At 43.4% G+C, this 20,524-nt stretch overlaps 1 protein-coding gene across 2 annotated transcripts in view; it reads right to left on the reverse strand.

Annotated features, from left to right (window-relative positions):
* Positions 1-1,196: 1,196 nt before the first annotated feature.
* The window catches only part of kcnc2 (potassium voltage-gated channel, Shaw-related subfamily, member 2), a gene marked incomplete at its 3' end in the record, with an annotated part of 136,189 nt that continues 116,861 nt past the window's right edge, over positions 1,197-20,524 (reverse strand). Inside the window, exons 3-4 of one of the 2 annotated variants that reach the window (XM_079582851.1) lie at positions 16,504-16,668; positions 1,197-1,237 (exon numbers count right to left, since the gene is read on the reverse strand). In XM_079582851.1, the coding sequence (XP_079438977.1) occupies positions 1,218-1,237; positions 16,504-16,668 (185 nt within the window). Of the gene's footprint in view, positions 1,238-10,233; positions 10,359-16,503; positions 16,669-20,524 lie in introns of those variants that run through there. The other variant, XM_079582850.1, reaches the window with a different exon arrangement.

Raw genomic sequence — 20,524 nt, forward strand, 5'->3', positions numbered from 1 at the left:
ATACAGTCACTGCTAAACCATTGAAACCTGGGACTGAATGGAAAAAAATCCAAAGCTAAACAACACTGACTGAGATACGAGACTTGGAAGGAATAAACCAATCACAAACAAAGAGCTGCTCCTGGTTTTGCGTTGGTGGCACAGAGGTTAGTCTCACCGGTCAATCACAAAATGGCCGCCACATTTGCCATGTCAACGAGCGTCATGTCCGATCTAGAGTTTTATTAAATATCTTAGGAGGTCTCGTCATAGAAGGGGGCGTGGCCTCGCCGAGGGGGAAAACAGGATGTTTTGGGACACATAACGTTCCACTCTTTTTAGCCATTTTATTATTTATCACACATGAATAAAGTCGGTCCATATGGATGTTTATTCACAGCAGATCGTTCAGTAGAAGCGAAAAAACGGCAGTCGTAGCTAGTGCTAGCTAGTTAGCATGTAGCATGATATTGTGGGCCACTTTGCTCCTCTCAATGTCTCTGTATCTTTATTGGGTAGAAAACCAGATCAATAATTCTGCTTTTTGTTAAAGTAGATTTTGAATAATTACAGAAAGTTTAGATTTTTCTCCTCGTTGTTTTCCCCCTTCTGTTTCAAACGTGACCATATATGGGCGATTCCAGAGACATAACATGGTTTCAAATGGTTTGCCTCTATCTATGTGACTTCCTGTCAGTGCCCAATAATGAAGTGAAACTAAACATCACAACAAAAGGTCAAACTGAAGGAAAGTGGGGTTTTGACTTCCAGCACCATCAGGGAGGAGGGATGACGGGCTCGGCCCCCTCGGCTGAAACAACGCCCCCACCAGGTGTGAAGGGTCGAACCAAACATAACTGATATGTTTGTTATAGAACGTGCACTAGTGACTGCCTCCGGCCTGCAGTAGTCCTCCTGGCTGTAGATATTCCTTTGTTTGCAGTGCTACCTGACTCTATAAGGACAGATGTGTGAGTGAGCCCCGTACATGTGCTGTGTCCCATAATATTTACACACTATAGTGTCCGTGTAGGCTTCCGTATCCAGGCAACAGCAGCTCCGCCGGCCCGGGACGGCGGCGTGAGTCCGTTGCTCGCGATGGCTCAGTCGGTGCGGCGAGTTGCGTCCGTATTTGCTGTGTATAGGTCCAAGCGGGGAGGATGGGGTTATATGGCTCCTGGAGTGGTGGTCCCCCCCCCCCACCCCGCAGTTCCTCAGGCTGCAGAAGGCGGCGCCGTTCAGAGAGGGAAGGAATAGTCTGAATGAGATACAAACACGTCTACATGTCACAAAGCACATTTCCAACATGACCAACGTGACTTCCACATGTTTGGCTTTTTTACACACGCGTGAAAGAGTAAAGTTACACCAGGATGGAAACATATTTGTGAATGGCCGGGTGCAGATGCTGCCTTCCATTTGTCTCTGAAGTCGGGTTCCTCATGCCTTGGCTCAGGTGGATACAGATGCATCTCACTCTTTCTAGTCGTTTTCTGGTGAAATGTAAACGTATCACATACAAATAAAGTCCAGCCTGACTCGGGTCCACATGGGTGCTTAATGACAGCAGATTGCTCAGTAGAAGCAAAAAAATGGCTAGCTAGCGTTAGCATTAGCACGATGCTAATGCTAACATGAAGTATAATGTTAGCATTGTCTGTTATGTATGTATTTATGGGCTGTTGAACCACTTTGCTCCATGTCTTTGTATCTTTATTTAGTAGAAGACTATGTTCATAATTCAGAATAATTAGAGAAAGTTTTGATTTTTCTCCATATATGGGCGATTCCACAGATGCCGTCTGTGTCTATACGTTTGTTAAGTGTGACTTCCGCCTCCGGGTCTGAGCAGATCGGCTAAGATGTGAGAAAAACACCATAAACAACTCTTAAAAACAACATCAATGTTTGTGAAACTCAACAGAGAGTTACTGAACCTAATCTCAGACTCAAATTAATATTTACTAAAGTCGCTACCTCCGCGGTTAGCGTAGCTGTTAGCCCGGATGTGGTGATTTTGGTAAATATGACTTTTATAGCAGCAGGTTCGGCATGTTTTGCTCATGGTTCTGATAAATAAGTCTGTTCAGTAACTCTCTGTGGAGAGTATTAATATTGATTGTGATATTAAAGAGTTTTTTGTAGTTTCTCGCACGTCTGTGAACCCGGAAGTCGATCTGTGACGTTTACGACTCTGAAGCTCCGCCCTCGGGGACAAATGGAACGCAGCGTTTCCCTCATGGAGCCACTGAATAAAGTTCCACAAAGTTCCAGAAATCACAGTGTTATCAGCACAACATGAGCCTGAAGGGCCCGTTCTTAGCCCTTTAGCCCCCCCTGCTGTTTAAACTGTCGGTCAGTGAGAGCAGGATGAAGCGGTTCAGTCTCTGTGGCCTGTTTCTGTCATGAACCCGTGTGCTTCTGCAGCTTATTTATTTATTCATGGTTTATTTGGTAGGGACAGTGCAAGTTAATGAACAAGCCACACCAGATTGTAGCCTTAGGCTAATTTTCATCCGTCGTCCCCCATGCGCACTCTCAAACACACTCTCATACATCCTGGCCTATTGTACATGTTTTTAGTGGTAGGGGAAACCGGAGTACCCGGAGGAAACCTACGCAGACACGGGGAGAACATGCAAACTCCACACAGAAAGGCCCCGTCCCTGGTGGGAATCGAACCCGGACCTTCTAGCTGTGAAGCACAAGCACTAACCGCTGTGCTACACTCTACACAGACTAATAGTCTGGTACTAAATGTTTTAGTTTATTATTTTTTCAGTTTGTGTTGGCCTTGTTTAAAAAAACACACAAAAAGTCCTAAAATATTGAAAAAGAAAATCAGATTCTGAGGATTGCTTGGACGGTGTAAATATCTGGAGAGTAAATAGTTACACGCGTGGGGTCAAAAGGTCATGACCCCATTTAGTTTCTTTAATATTTCAGTCATGAAATAAATGGGTTCTGTCTTTAGTTTGACTTCATAAGAAAGCACTGAAGTTATCAGTTATTTTTTGGGCCATGTTTATGTGGTGCTACATACATTTATGTGGTGACAACAGATTTTTATTTCATTTTAGCCTTAGATGAAAATGTAATTTCAGCCTGGATAGACTCAAACAGACAAAAGCAGCGATTAGGAAGATTTATTGACATGTATATTAGTTTTGGCGATCAGAACCGGCGGTAACATCCATGTATGAAAGTCAGACTTGGATGATTTTAGTCCCTTCTTTTCATTTTTGTTTAGCCATATTTTAGTCTGTAAAGAAATTAACACTGATGAACACATCTGGCACTGCGACTGTTTTAAAACTTATTTTCATGGGGCTCATTGTCACCGTCGATTTCCTTCTTCTTTGACGGTTAATAACTGTTTATCCCATTATGATAGGATAAAGGAAGAGTGATCTACTTCAAGGCAAGGCTTTCATTTAACGCAGGTCTGACTCTTGAGGGACTTGTTGATGAGAAGTGACTCTTGAAGTAAAGTGTGACAAACAGTAAGGATTCTGATTTGTGGGGGGGGGGGGTGAATCTGCAGAGTGGACGTCAAACATGAACACGTTGATGAAGCAGAAACCACATAATTGACTCCAACGTGCTGCTTTATCAGCAGATCTGGACCGGTCGTTCAATGACGCAAATCACGGTGACGTCCGAGAACTCAAAGTGTTTGTCTCAGAGAGTCCAGAAGACCCCCCCCCCCCCCCCCGCCCCCCACCTGTGTGTACTTGTGTGCGTGTTTTCGCCTGAATGCGCCTGTAATTGGGTGTATAGTCTTGCTCCTGCCGGCTGCAGTTGCCAGGCGACACTCCTCGGTGAGACTGTGTCAGCCGGAGCAGAGGCACGTGTCCGGACCGCGCCCGCTGTAGCGCCCCCTCCATGACACGGCACTTTCACCCGTTCAACAAGTCTGCGGGCGCTGCCTTCACAGAGCCCCAAGACTTCAGTATCATTAGTGTGGCTCGTTTAGTGGCCACTCTATGCAGATCTGACCGCAGAGGAAAACACATCATTATCTGAAGCTGTGGATCCAACTTTTCACAGGGGATGCACCGATCTGGTTCACTGGTATCGGATATCGGAGCTGACCCCAAAAATATGGTATTGGGTATCGGCTACAAATATCTGATACTGAACCGATGCCAGTTTGGACTCACACGGCTTTAAAACATGTCTGTCATTCTGAAGCTCAGAACCAGGAGAATTCAATCGCTGAGTTTTAGTTTTAACCCCATAAAACGTGTTTGTGAGTAAAGTTCATTGTGTCTACTTGTGTTACGAGCAGAGGCGGAGACTCGAGTCACATGACTTGACTGTCGAAATTTTCAGGACTTCAGACTTACTTGACCAAAGCTCTAAAAAGACTTGACTTGGGACTTGCTGATTGTGACTTGAGACAGAAGATTCATAGACATTTATTAAGGAAAATGTTTGAAACAATGACTGAAGCTCCAGAACCATCATGTAAGAGCTGATCAATGACACATTGGGGGTTTTCGATGTTTTAAGTCGTTCTCTTGAAAGTTGCTGAATGTAAAGGTTATTTTCCACACAGAGCCCTGCAGATCTACTTGGAGCAGGGGCGAATCCGAGGATACAGGGGCTGGGGCGTTACAGGGGAACCACTGACAGAAAAACTGACAGAAACTAACTAAAATAAAATATGATTAATCTTTCTGACTGCAGGGAAAGCAGCTCGTGTTTAACAGACTTTAAGTAGGCTCCCCGGGCCCCCTTCCTTAAAATGCTGTCCCAGTAATACTGGAGCATTTAAAATAACGCTATAAATATTAATTTAACTTTAAATCCAAATCCATTAGATTTTAAAAAGTTTACATTTTAGCCTAAATTTTAAAAATCACAATATCTTGAGTCTTAAAGGGGCTGGATGCAAGTTCGCCATTTTATACTCACTACTGCCACCTCAGGCCATATGTGTAACTGCACCTTCTATATTAAGCTCGTGCATGACGGCAATTCGGGCCGAAGCAACACCTTCCTGAGTGACAGTGCAGGATTTTAGAGGCAGTTGTGGTGAACAGGTCTGAGCTCATTCTACACATTAGGACATGGCTGGAACATGTAGGGGGAGGAAAATACATAATTTTAACATTTTTAAACTCCTTATAGTCCCTTTAATATTTTCAAGTACATTAAACACATTTTGAAAAGAAGAATTAGGCTTAACGCTGACGTTTGTGACGGCTAAAGAAAGACTCGACTGCATTTAGTGACTTACTCCCACCTCTGGTTACAAGCATCACTCTCAGAGGTAATTTGGTTGCTTGGCCTCAGTCGACCTCTTTTTTTAATAAGCGACGCCCACTCTCCAGTCAAATAACGCGACAGCAAGAGGACGCCTGCCTCAAGTTCTGGCCCACAGACTTTTAGGGAATACATTTACATTATTTTTCTGTTTTCTGGTTCTAGATTACAAATCGGGTAAAAAAAACGTACCAAACCCTAGTTTCTGAATGGAATGTATGTGAAACCATGGAGAGGGTTTAATAAATGGATCCTGGAGCGTTTTAGGGGCCACTGGGATGGAAAATAAAGGCATTACACTGTGTTAAGAATTATTATGCAAATTGTATTTCAGTGCCATAGAGGTAAAAAAAAAAAACGTTTTTCAATGAAACTCATGGATGGTTTTGTGTCTCGGTGTCTCGGGCTCTTTGAATCACTGACATTAATCTCAGAGACCTGGGATGACTAGTTTTCAGGTTAAGCCCAGTTAAGGGAAAAACTACTGTAAAAGGACGTTCCACTTTATTAAGCAGATCAACATTTTCAAGCAACAAGGGAAAGAAAAAGGATCTCTCTGCTGATGAAAAGCACAACTGCAGCCTCTGGAGGCACCAGCAGCTTCAAATACCTGTTTTTGTAGCAGCTGTTCTCTTAACCTGATGTATTTGTCACAAATCTCTTTCCAGTACAATGATTTCGCTTAATCTTTCATGAAATATTGAAGGTTTCTAGTCCAAGGCATTCAACTATTTCACACTTTTCATCAGCAGAGAGATCCTTTTTGTCCTTTTTGCCAAAACGCTCACAGGAAACACACTTTGAAGAGGCCACAGAATTCTGAACCGTTCACGACTGAAGTTTCTACGTCTTCACCCGGCAGTTTGTTTTTTAAGCACAAACTGACATTCAGCCAATCAGAGAATCAAATATATTATAATTCCCACCCTGTGATCGGTCATTTGTGATTTTCTGTTTCTCTGTGAAAAGCGAAACCACATAAATCATGCATCAGTGACGGCGTTTCAGAACAGTCTGGTGAAGCCGATGGTGAAACGAGACACTCGACGCATCCTCCGTGCAGCAGTGACAGATTCTTATAACATCTGTTTGACTCCGGTCCAGACCCCGCCCCCCCCCCTCGTCCGGGCGGATCCAGAGAAGAGTCAGTGGAAGCACAATATGTCGGGAGTAAATATAGCTCTGTCTCAGTTCTCCCTGATCAGGACGTGTCGGACAAAGCGGCTGCTACGCCTGAGGCTCTTCTGTGTTCGCCAGCTCGCGCTCGCTCCAAGGCAGTGGTCCCCAACACGCCCAACACGTGTACCTGATGCAACATGGGAAGTGTCGGCGCTGCCTCCTAGTGGTTTTCTGTGAGGAAGGTCGGATATACAACCTGTATATACAATAGCTTTACATTGAAGCTCACCCATTTCGCGCGAGCTGTGTATCTGTTCCTTACATGGAAATAACAACAGCACGTTCCATTAAGCAGCTAATTTTCTGTTTAAAATGGGTTCTAGCGTCGATAAATCTCTGGGATCGAGACTTTCCGTTTTTGCATTGGAAAGAACAAAGTCATGGCTTTAACACGAGTCCTCCCACAACCCCCTCGGCCTCGGGGGAACCGAGAAACATCACGATGAAAATGAGTTTGCTACAAGTTTGACTAAACCTCAGTGAATATGGACACGGCGCTCAGAACCTGGAGAATTCAATGGTTAAGTTAGCTTTAACCTCCACAACTGTATTTTGGATCGCTGCGCTAAATGCCGTGGCTAGTAGCGGTATGCTAATGCTAACGGCAGCTAATCAAAGCTGGGACAGAGACTATTGAATCACCTTAAGTCATCAAAGAAAATGTTGTTTTTGACAGGATTATAAAGACATTTGGAAAAACGGGGCAAAAGAATCAGCCTTTACCCATACCGGTCACTAGGGCTGGGCGATATATCAATATTTAACCTCTTAACTCCCGCCTGAACAGAGAACATTTTCTCCAGTTCAGCTTTACCCAAATCCTGTAGGTCAGTGTAACGCCTCATTTGAAAGCTAAGATCTACAAAACTCATCTAAATGGATCTTTTTCCTCACGTCATTAGATTATTTTTCCATCATTTTTTGGGGGGGTATTCAGCTCATTTTTGTAACTGTTTTTGTAATTTTTTTTTCTTCATTTTTTTTCACTTTTTGTCACATTTTTGTCATTTTTTGGTGACATTTTTGTGACATTTTTTTTGGCACTTTTTCATCATTTTTTGTCATTTTTTGGTCAAATTTTTGTACATTTTTTGTCATTTTTCATCATTGTTTTCGTCTCAGTTCTGTCGCTATTTTCTCACCTTTTTTCCAGAAGCTTTTGGATTGGGGTAAAGCCAAATTGGAGAAAATGTGCTCGGTTCAGGTGGGAGTTAAGGGGTTAAGATATATTTTTAAATGAGATATGGAATTAGACCATACTTATATATGGATACAGTTCAAATCTGCACTGTGATACTTCAGGACAACCTCACAGAGCGTCTCTGAAACCATTGACAGGCCGGTGTTTCTTTAAATCTTTATATTAAAACGATGCATTATTATTATGTTAATATTAAATGAAGGAGGACACGTTTGTCTGTCTCCTCATGTCTCCCTCGAGACAGCACTACTGTTTACCAAAGTAAAAAAAAAAACATGTTTATTGAGTTGATCGTCTTTCGAGTGCTACTGGTTGAGACTGTTCAGATAAGTATTAGTTAAAAAGAAACAGGTCAAGTTTATCTTAAACTGAGCACTTTGTTTTGTTATTTCTTTATATATGAATGCTGGCCTCAGAAAATGATGACCTGTTTAATTTTATAGGCTTTTATTTAAGATTACTCATATTTGACTTGGCTTAGGGGAGGAACAGGCCACCGTTTTTCATACTGAGATATGTTCTTACCTGAGCTTAGACGAGTTGATGTGTACCTGTCTGGTCTTCATGCGTGCGCTCAGTCACGCAAAACAACCAAAGATGTTGTTAGCATTTGGCCTCTCCCAGTGTATTCCTATGGCTCCAAACGGGGTGAAGTTTGAAGCGACCGAGCTCTTCCATGGGCACAAAGACCAGACGGGTACGGATCATCTCGTCTAAGCTCAGGTAAGAACAGATCTCAGTGTGGAAAAAATATCGGGATATACATTGTATATTCAACCTATATACAGTATATTGTGAAATCGCCCAGTCCTGGTTTTTCCCTTCTAATTCATATACCGTATTTTCTGGACTATAAGTCACATTTTGTTTCATAGTTTGTCTGGGGGCGTGTCTTATACTCCGGAGCGACTAACGTGCCGCTAGAGGGCGCTGCAGGCGAATCGAGCAGCAGAAAGAAAGTTTGGAGAAAACAAAACAAAGCTAAAAGCCAGAGGAATGACTTCACGAGTGAGAGCTTGGAACACGTGCTGCCGGGAGAGGCTTGTCATGCTGCAGCTACGCCGCCATGTCTAGGTCGTTGCCAAAGCGATTGTTCTGAAGTGACACAGATTTGAATGGATTTAGTGATTTGGAGTGAGATGGAGAGTTTGTTCTTTATGCTATAGATACAGACGGCATCTCGTCATAGAAGGGGGCGTGGCCTCGCCAAGGGGGAAAACAGAATCTTTTGGAAAACACACATTTTCACTTAGCCATTTTCTGGCACAATATAAACTTATTTATCACCGGGCCCATATGGATGTTTCCTCACAGCAGATTCTTCAGTGAAAAACCGGCAGTTGTAGCTAGCGCTACCTAACAGTTATCATTAGCTCGATGCTAACATGAAGCATCAGGTTAGCATTCTCTGTTATTTATGTATTTATGGGCTGTTGAACCACTTTGCTCCTCCCCATGTCTTTTTATCTTTATTTAGTAGAAACTATTTTCATAATTCAGCGTTTGTTAAAGTAGTTTTTGAATAATTAGAAACTTTAGATTTTTCTTCAGATTGTTTTCCCCTTTATCTGTTTTTAACCCCTTAACTCCCACCTGAACCGAGCACATTTTCTCCAGCTTGGCTTTACCCCAATCCAAAAGCTTCTGGAAAAAAGGTGAGAAAATAGCGACAGAACTGAGACGAAAACAGTGATGACGACGTGACAAAAAAGTGAGAAAACTTAGCCAAAAAACGGACAAAAAAATGTCAAAAAAGAAAATGGACAAAAATTGACAAATAATGTATGAAAAAATGACAGAAAATGATGAAAAAGTGGCAAAAATGTCACAAAAAATGAAAAAATAATAAAAAATAAAATAGTGAAAAGATGATGAAAAAGTGGCAAAAATTTGATAAAAAATTGACAATAAATGGACAAAAATTTGACAACAAAGGGACAAATGTGACACAAAGTGACAACATTTTTTACTATTTGACAAAACATTTACAAAAAAGTTACAAACATGAATTGAAAACCCCCCAAAAAATGATGGAAAAAAAATCTGATGACGTGAGTAAAAACATCCATTTAGATGAGTTTTGTAGATCTTAACTTTCAAATGAGGCGTTACACTGGCCTACAGGATTTGGGTAAAGCTGAACTGGAGAAAATGCTCTCGGTTCAGGCGGGAGTTAAGAGGTTAAACATGACCATATATGGGCGATTCCAGAGTCTGTATCTGTCTGAACTGTTTATGTGACCACCTATTTAGTCATTGTTTAGCTTCACGTGGCTAACCATCAGTGTGTGACGTTAGCATAGCGTTCGTCTATCCCGCCTGTTGTTTCTCTTCATTAGGCATGTTTTGGCTGGTGCGTCTTATGCTCCAGAGCGACTTATAGTTATAGTCTGACCGCACTGACCGGGCTAACGAAGCGGACACTTGCTGATGGACCACTGCCGCACGTCACGCTCGCCTCGTTAGCATAAAGCAAAAACATTTCAGCTACAAAGTCCTGCACTTAACCACTATGAATAAGTCACAAACACCCCGGGGGCCCGCCCGAGCCGCGGCCCCGCGCCCCCGCTCCGCAGAGATTCGTTTTCTGATCTGCTCGTTTTTCACAGGATGGAGGGGATGGGTGAGCGAGCGCGCCTCAGCTGACTGGGCGAGGCGAACGGCGAGGTCCCGGGAGACAGCGTCAGGCCCGCCGAGATGTTGGTGAGGCTGCGCGATTTCTCATAGTCTTCACATGGGGATGAGATGAGGAGGTGGAGACGGGCGGGCAGGGATGCAGTGAGGGCCGAAAGAACAGAGAGCAGAGAGAGACACGGTGAGACAAGCCAAAGCACAGCGGTCATAGAAACAGGCGGCGGTCCAGGGGGAGGAGCACATGGGTGGCACTTTGACCTTTCGCAAAAGCCCCGCCCCCGCCGCAATAAGCCGAATGCCCATCTCGACTGCGCATGCGAGGGTCCATCAGGCTCCTCATTACGACCAAACAAACCACTCGCCATGGGAACGTGTGAGCGAGTCCAGGGGGAGCGAGGACACTGAAGTGCACTGAGCCTCCCCCCGGGTAAGGACGGTCGAACTGGGCAAATGCAGCTGAAGCTCTAGTTCACTAACTGCAGAGAGATCTAACAGTCGACTCATGCAAGGCTAAGGATTAGTTGCTAGTGTTAGTGGACCATAGTGGACCATAGTGGACCATAGTGGACCACAGAGGACCACAGGGGACCATAGCAGACCATATAGGACCATAGCGGACCATGGTAGCACAGGGGTTAGTGCTTGTGCTTCACAGCTAGAAGGTCCAGGTTCGATTTCCACCAAGGACGGGACCTTTCTGTGTGGAGTTTGCATGTTCTCCCCGTGTCTGCGTAGGTTTCCTCCGGGTACTCCGGTTTCCCCGACCACTAAAAACATGTACAATAGGCCAGGATGTATAAGAGTGTGTTTGAGAGTGCACATGGGGGACGACGGATGAAAATTATCCTAAGGCTACAATCCGGTGTGGCTTGTTCATTAACTTGCACTTTTCCTACCAAATAAACCATAAATAGTGGACCATAGCGGACCACAGTGGACCATAGCGGACCATAGCGGACCACAGTAGACCACAGTCGACCACAGTAGACCACAGAAGACCATAGTGGACCATAGCGGATAGTGGACCATAGTGGACCACAGTGGACCATAGCGGACAGGGGAGCGACAGGACCTGGGATCAGCCCGACACAGTCACTTTTTCAATCATTTAAATTTGTCTTGGAATCAAAGGGAAACGTTTTAGAACAGTGTTAATGTTAAATATATTGGGTAAATTGGGTATCTGTGTCCAACAGTCGCCTTCAAGGGTCACAAATGTTTTTCTTAGTTATTCCAACTTTGTGAACAAGGACTGGTCACTTTTGAAGCAGCTCTACATATGAACGTTTAGTCCTTTCCGTTTCTGTCTCTCCGTAGCCCTGGATGTAAAAATAGACTTTAAGCTAATATTGTAACGAGCTCCACGACGACGACAAAAACACTTTAAATCATAAACTTTCCAGAGGTTAAAACCATAGAAATAAAAACTTAAAACGGTCCAAATCAAAGCTTTCTTCGTCGCTTTAAGCTAACTATCAATGTTGTTCGGTAGTCAAGAGAACTTCCATTACCCACAATGCAGCGGGCGACCCGAGATGGGCATTCGGCTTGTTGTTAGCTAGCTCCGTCAAGAAGTGGAGGTTAGTGTTATGGAGACTTTCTCACTCCTGTGGTTCAATAGTGGTGCGACTGCGGAGTGTGCATCTGTTAGAATGCAAAGGCTGGATGGATCTGTGTGGTTTTTATTCACGGATGGGAGAACAGAGACGTGTATGTGTGTGTGGTTCTGTAACAAACACACAACAAAAATAAATAATATTAACCACTTTTCACCACATGTGAAATTATGACAAAATAAAAATGAAAATAACAATGTAAATATAACGTGGGGAAATGTGAATTAACCCAAAATAATAAACGTGCAACTCAACATAGTATGTCCGGTGCAACATTCCAGTCACGAGCTCTCACATAGGCCCCAAAGCCACTATGGCTACACTATGGCTACATTTTAATGGGTAATTCTCTAACTATCCACAGAACGGACATATAGTGACAACAGGATGCTAACAGTCAAACAAACGTAGAATAAAATGCGCATTAAGTGTGCAGGAAAAACGTGGCTTTACTTAGGCTAGCATCTTAGCTCAAGGGCTAACAATGACAAACAGGAAAAAATAATGACTAAACAAATCTACATTAGCACACTTAAATACTTGGACATTACGGACATTGCACAGCCAGCCCCCCCTGTCTCATGGACGCACACTCTATAATAAAAGGAGGACGAGGGAAACATGCAACTATCGCCGATGCTCAGGGCCAACTAACTAAACACAGAAACTTTCCCTGCTCACCAAGCGGCCGCGCCCCTTGTGTTCGGCCTGGGAACTGCGCGCGAACTAAAATGTTTTATATATACGACAGTCTTCTCTTCTTAACACTTAGGTTATGTCATCACAGGGGAGAAGTGAGTCTCTTTCGGGCGACGTCCTCCAGCTCCACAGTGTCGAGGGTAACGCGATACTTAGTAAAGCGCTAGAGTACTCAGATTACATTTTCAGAGGAACGAGTAAAGTAACAAGTTAGTTTTGCATTTGCAGGTAATATAGCGCTAGTTTCTTTTTAAAATCAGTGACATCGTTTGGCCCTGATCTCCCTCGTCTCGTTTCTTCTTCTGCTGCTCAGACTGACGGCGTGTCACACTGTCCTCCAGGTCGGCAACATGGCGGAGCTTCCACTACTACTACTTTGATTTTACTGGAGAAAAGGACAATGCAGACGAAGCTGGGGTTGAAGCTAATGACCGAGTTTAGGATGAGACAATGGAAGATTTTCGGAGTAGGGGAAAGCTGCAGACCCGGAGCCGAGACAGAAATACCCTGAAGCGAATCCACCGTGATAGTGCGCCCTCTGCTGGCAAAGATACATGACGGTTTTATGTCTTGGGAAGATTGATTTGATCAACTCAACGATCGAGAGACTTTAACCGAGTTATTTCATTTTTTGATTTCTTATGAACCAACTTTGAAATCGTAGATGCTTCTGTTGTAAATGAGTAAAAACAATAAATAATCCCAACTACATGCTACCCAAAAAATGCTATTGCAGGCTGTAAAGTACATGTATCATTTATTCATAATGATGTATTACAGGCACCTTTTACTTTCTGTGGCAAAGTATTGCATATTTTAATTAGAAAGAATCTTGGCCTGGGCACTCTTAAGATTTTTAATCTCAACAAGTTTTATCCTGGAAAATTAAAGGACAAATTAAATTGAATTAAAAGTTATGGCACCATTATTGTATTATTATTATTGTATTATTATTATTATTGTATTGTATTGTATTGTATTATTGTATTGCACATAGTTGCATATGTCATTCCAGACTAGTTTTGACTGTACAACATTTGATTGTTACACATTAATGACGTCAGTGTTGATCTTTTGTTTTAGTGAAGTTGACAGAAAGATGCTGCTGAATTTAGGAAACAGGGAAGACCCTGACAGTACACATTGTATGTTTTTCTTTGTTATTGCATCTGCAAACTGACATTATTAACACTATGATTTCTCTCCTTTCTTTACTGATTACAGCAAAGGCCGTCACCACAATAAACATGTGATTTTGTTCCAAAATATTGTCTCTGTCCCTTATTGAACAAATGAAGGCTCTGTCCTACAAAATACAATGAAAGGAGTAAAACACACAGTTTTCATTTCATAAAATAACCCACATAATAGTACATGTAGCCTAAACTAAATTACACGTCAACACATTCTAAATTACACAAAATAATCCCAACAATACAACTGTAAAACATGAAATAAATCCCGTCGTATATCTGTCTTTACCAGCAGAGGGCGCACTATCACGGTGGATTCGCTTCTGTCTCGGCTCCGGGTCTGCAGCTTTCCATTATTGGATTTTGTGCGTTAAAGCAGAACTAAGTAACTCATGCCCCTGGAGGCCATAAGCGCCACTGCAGGTGTCGTAGCATGCTAGGTTGTTTTACTCATGAATTGTCCGTGAGAGTAAATCCTACACTGACAGAAAAGACAAAGGGACAGAAGGATATTGTTCATCCAATTACACAACGGAGATCATTTTATTCACTCAAACTTGGCTGTAAATATTTAAGTGGCGCTAGCCCACAGTTAGCCTGTTAGCTTCTCCTTCGTGATTCCCTTAGTGTGTATTGGTGACTCCAACCCGGAGGCAGGATGCTCCTCTACAGCAGCGTCACTCTTCAAACAGAACCATTAGACACAAACACAGCTACATATTATCGACGAGTCATCCTTCCTCTGTAACAGTAACACACACACACACATGCACACACACACACACACACACACACACACACACACACACACACACACACACACACACACACACACACACACACGCACACACGACAGGATGTGAATGAGAGGGGGAAAAAGCCTGTTATTTAGAAACACTCAAATGATTAAAAGAGGAAGATTGTTGTGGAAGCAGGCATTAGCAAGCGGTTAGCGGTTAGCAGCATTAGCACCGACTGAAAACAGATGTTAATGGATAATGAATGACAGAGCAGAACCCTCCCTCCAAACATGCCCTAAAGTGGACTGACGACACTCCATTGAAGTCCTTATATTTGAAGAGCTTAGTGGTGCTAGGCTAGTGCTAGGCTAGCGCATGTCTATGGTAACTAGTAGCCTGCTTTTAAACCCTCTTCAGAATCATGGGCTCGTCCTCCAAACGTTGCCATATCTGATTTGTCGAAAGCTCCTTTGTGAATCCCACGTGTAGTGATGGTAACCAAACTACTGTAGATCCGGTAACCGAGCAGATCACGCCGCCGCTGCGTAGCTACAACCAGGAAGCTGATGCTGCTCAGATATAAGTTCTTTTCAATGCAAAATGGTTAAAGTTATTCAGCCAACACAGACATTTATATGGTTAGTCCAGTGTTATAAGTGATTTGCCTCAGGTGCACTTTGGGTCAGACTGTTTTTACTGCAGGCTACTAGTTACCATAGACATGCACTAGCCTAGCACTAGCCTAGCATCACTAAACTCTTCCAGTATAAGGACTGCATGAATTTAAAAATATATATATATATATCTCCAGAAATCAACAACACTGTGGATAACAAGGAAATGAGTCCTGAAATATCCCTTTAATGGCACGAATCATTGTGTGTCCCGCGCCGTTCTGTCAGGAATCTGTTAGCCTCTTAACCCCGCCTTAACCGAGCGCGTTTTCTCAAATCTAAGTGTTGGGTCAGACCAGGACGCACTTCTGCTGGAGGACGTTGAGATGAAGTCGTCCTCAGGAGGAGACGAACGTCCTGGTCCTCCCTGGTGCTGATTACGTGCCAGGTCTATGGTCATGTGATCACTTTGAAAAACAGTGAATGTGTAGAAACTTGTGGAACAATGTGAAGTGGATGGCATGGATGGCGTGGATGGCGTGTGGATGGCGTGTGGATGGCGTGTGGATGGCGTGTGGATGGCGTGTGGCGGCGGGCGGACTCATTAATGCCCTGGGACGTGTGGAGTGGTGATGCATTTGCCCACTTTAATCACGCACTAACAACGAGGGCAGAACGTTTTAAAAGCAGGAAATGGGACCGCCAAACTGTGGGCCCTGCACATTTCCATTAAGGACTCTTGTGACTTCCTGCCGGAGCGCGTCGCCACCGCCGCCGCTGCCGGGATCTCATCTTCAATCCAATTATTCAAAGCAGAACGCGCCCTTTTCGATTGTATTTCCCCCATTAAGAGCCCACTCTGCCGACAGCTGCCGCACTAACCACTTCCAATTAGCCCTGATTGCATTAGCGCTGCCGGGCCCAAATGGAGCTTCGGATTGGATTAAACCGCAGAGCGCCGCTGAGCGCCACAGAGCGCCGCTGAGGATGGCGGGAGCGAAGGCTTCCTCACAGCGTGGAGGAAATGTACAGGAGCCTGATTGGGTCAATACGATTCGTTTGGGAACATTGAGGCTCCGACAACTCAGTCAGAAGCTTCACTTTGACTTTGTTTAACCTCTTAAGCCCCGCCTTAACCAAGTGCATTTCCCCCAGTTCAGCTTTACCCAAATCTAAGGCCTGGGTAACACCTCATTTGAAAGCTAAGAACTCATCTTAACTGATCTTTTTCCTCGCCCTATTGACGTCACTGTTTTATCATCACTTTATTGCCGCGTTTGTGAGGCTTTTTTCTCGCTGTTTCAAAGCTTTTCCAGAGGTTGTTAGGTTTGGGTAAAGCCGTCCTGGAGAAAGGGTGGGGGCGTGTCTCATCAGTACCTGTTTTCCTCAGGCCTGCGTCGGCGGGGCAGTAGTCCCGGGCGGCGAGCAGGAAGCACGTCCCGCCCCGCAGCTCCTGTTCGCGGGTGCTGGAGCGCCTCATGGGGTCCCCCTCCTCCGGGGACACGGTCAGGTCACTGCCCCCGCTGCAGTCTGCGGACAGCACTGGACACAGCACACATGAAAATACAGCGGTCGCCCCCGACGACCACTGACCAACACCAGGAGGAAGCAGGAATGAGACGAGAAGTTCAACCACATCGCGACGGAACAAAGAGCGGCAAAAATGAGACAAAACCACCACGAAAAAGCAAAAAACAAACTCTTTCTCCTAAAGCATTTATGGCAAACTCATTTTGGCTGGAAAATAATCTTGACTTTTCTAAGTTTTACCTTTTTTATGCGGCAAACTGGACGAAGTATTTAGCAATTTTCCGCAAACAATAAATGGCTCCGATTCGCACATGTGAAATGGGCAAAGTTCTAATCGGGAATAGGAATTATATGGTGAGAACAAATTTTAGTTTTACGGAAATTAAAATAATTTGGCACAAAATAGGCTGCGCTCACGTGACATCACCACATCCTAAAGAGCCATAGTTCAACATGGAGGTGGAGCAACTGACGGTAACTATGGCAACCGTGGTCACTGACAAAATGCATATTTTTATGTCTTTGTTTTTTGGCTCATATCTCAGTCATTACTGGAGGAATCCACATGGAACAAAAACTGTCACAAAGTTCATTATCTCCTCACATGAATTAATGTCCAATTATTTTCTCTGAGAAACGTCAAAAAGTGGTGACAATATGAGAAAACATGAGCGTGTTGTCCAATAGAAAGGACTTTCAGACATAAAAATAATATCACAGGTTTGTCAATCCGATCAGATCAAACACTGATGAGGAAAAACATTTGTCAATTTGGCTTTGGAGATTCATTACAAAATCATCATCACATTCTACATCGTGAACGCCGCCGATTCTACTCTGTCGTTCCGATCAGAAAAGTCAATCACACCCATGGCCTATATTTCACGGTGTTGCCGTAGCGATGACCAGAACATCCCATTTTACTCTGATGGAAAAATTTGTTTTTCCTCCAAGGAAAACCTGGTGAAGAAGATCTAGAGAAAGTGAGGAACGTGAGGGCGTCCGGAGTACTGCAACCTCAAGTAACATGTAGAAATATGCTTCAGTATTTTTATAGTCACGTTTTTTTTGTTGCTTTTCCGGGTCATTTTTGTTCTGTTTTCTTCCTCGTTTCTGTCGCCATTTTGATGCTTTTCTTCAAAGCTTTTAGATTTGGGTAAAGCTCGGTTAATGCCGGGGTCAGAGGTTAAGGAGGAGACGTTCTGCTCGCCCTGATGCATATCTACTGTACTAGCGCTGGTGTTTTTATGAATATTTTAACTAAACTCGATGTAACAAACACTGGAAAACGTTCATATCCATCAATAAACAACACGTCAAAGAGAATTACTCACACACGCCTCAGGGGCCGGCTCTCACACACTGACTGTGAGAGTCCAGGGCCCCGAGAACCACAGACAGACTGAGGAATAAAGGCTCTCACACACTGACTGTGAGAGTCCAGGGGCCCCGAGAACCACAGACACAGACTGAGGAATAAAGGCTCTCACACACACACTGTGAGAGTCCAGGGCCCCGAGAACCACAGACACAGACTGAGGAATAAAGGAGACCACATTTCCTCCCCACAGCAACATGTCTTCTGGTTCTGGGGGTAAAGTTCAGTACATTTCTATGTAAGAGCAGGAGTTTTCAGCGATTGTATTATTTTGTTTGAGTCGTTGATCTCTGACGTCTGTTTCCACGTGAGAAAACGCTCGTCTCCAGTTTCCTCTTGTTGTTTGGGAGGAGTCAGGTTTATTCAGACGCCTGTTGTGGATCAGTTTCTGTTTGAGTGAGTGAACTCTGAACCCCCCCACACACATGATACGACCAATGGGCGCTGTAGTACCTCCATATCGCCACTAGGCCCCCATTGAAAAGCATTGGAGTTTAGACACCTTAAAAACAACTTTAACGCCTGTGGTTTAAATTGTTCCAACAACTAGACTAGGCTGGATCTTCCTCCTGAGATAACACTGGGTTAGTCACAGTTAAAGAAACCAGGCTGGTTTTCGTAAGAAGAATTTTAGAAGTCTGGTACTTAATGAGGCTCGGACTGTTAGCATTGGAGCAGCGCGAGCTACACGTCACGCAAGGGCGGAGTCTACGGTGAAAATCCCGCCCGTATGTCCTTTTTAGGAACATGCTTCATCAGAGCTGGGGAGGAGGAGTCTGTAAATCCTCCATGAATTCCCCCTCGACCGTGGTCATTATGGTGAACGGGGAGGAGTGAGCAGATAGTCTATGGACACGACAGGGGGGGCTTTAAGTAAATGCCCTACTGTCACTCAGAGAGGTGAGAACAGCCCACAAGTTTAGAGTTCGATTCCTCTTTCTCATATTTCCACTTCCTAAACTCAACTCTCCACATCTCAAATATGATCAGATTTCCGTGTGTTACACATCGTTGGAAACTTGGAGGCGACACTTTCACAAACTCTGTCCCGCTCAGAATGTCCCAAAACCCAGACGTGTCGCCCGCTCTCCTGAGCTCACGATGGAACTCGGCTTTACTCAAATCTAAAAGCTTCTTGACTGGAGTTAAAGCCCTGAGTAACGCCTCATTTGAAAGCTAAGGCCTAAGGACTTTCCTTGTTTTTGTTGTCAAGTTTTTGTGTCTTTATTATTAGAAATGCACCGATCCAGATCATTTTTCTGCCGATATCCGATATTAACCGACACCAACAGACTTCTCTAAAAGAGTCTTTCTCTGAGTGAAGAAGTGAAGGGTCGTCTTATCTTCACTGTGAGATCAATACAGGATTTTGTTATGTTACAGACCAATTGTCAATTAGGCTATATCTATTAATAAACTACAAATATTTTTTAAAGTTACATTAATATGAACAACTCACATGAATATTGTCTTACAAATGTGATCGATCAGTTATTCTTTAACAGCAACACTTCATTACAGCAGTGAATGTGACTGGCGTTTCCATCTTAGTTTCTGTTCCAGTCTTGATTAGTTGTCGTTAGCATTAGCTTTAGCATGCTATTGCTAGCCGCGGTGCACGGTGATCAACAATACATTTGTGGTGCTAAAACTAACACAGCAATTGGATTCTCCAGGTTCTTAGCTTTAACCTCTTACCACCCGCCTAAACCAAATGCCCTCTGTCCTCTTTGGCCATTATATAGGCCTGTGTAACACCTCATTTGAAAGCTAAGACCCACAAAACTGATCTGTTTCCTCGCGTTGTTGCTGTGTTGTGTCACTTTTTTATGTTTTTTCTTTTTTTTTTCAATTTTTTTTCACATTTTTACTGAGTTTGTCTTTTTTTTTCAATTGTTTTGTTAAGTTTTTGTCACATTTTTGTTGAGTTTTGGTCTTTTTTTTTTTAATTGTTGGTCACTTGTTGGTTGAGTTTTCGTCACATTTTTGTAACATCTTTGTTGATTTTTTGTCTCATTTTGGTCTCATTTTTTGAAAGCTAAGACCCACAAAACTGATCTTTTTCCTCGCGTTGTTGCTGTGTTGTCACCTTTTTTCTTTTTTTCACTGTTTTTGAGTTTTTGTAATTTTTTGTTGAGTTTTTGTCACATTTTTGTTGATTTTTTGTTGAATTTTTGTCATTTTTTGTTGAGTTTTTTGTGGCTGTTTTGGTGCTTTTTTCCCCAAGAAGCTTTTTGATTAGGGTAAAGCCAAACTGGAGAAAATGGGATCTGTGCAGGTGGGAGTTAAGAGGCTAAAATGATTTGCCACATGAGATTTACTTTACTTACTGTGTTTTTCAGGCGTTGAGAGCCGGTTTCAATACCAGATGTTTGTAGCCGATATCCGATATCGCATTTTTCCCACTATACCAGTATCGAATATCGGAGCAACCCTCTTTATTATAGTTACTTAACACTAAAAAACACAATGCGGCCAAAACGCTATAAA

This window comes from Gobius niger (assembly GCF_951799975.1).
Source record: "Gobius niger genome assembly, chromosome: 2".
Lineage (NCBI taxonomy): Eukaryota > Metazoa > Chordata > Actinopteri > Gobiiformes > Gobiidae > Gobius > Gobius niger.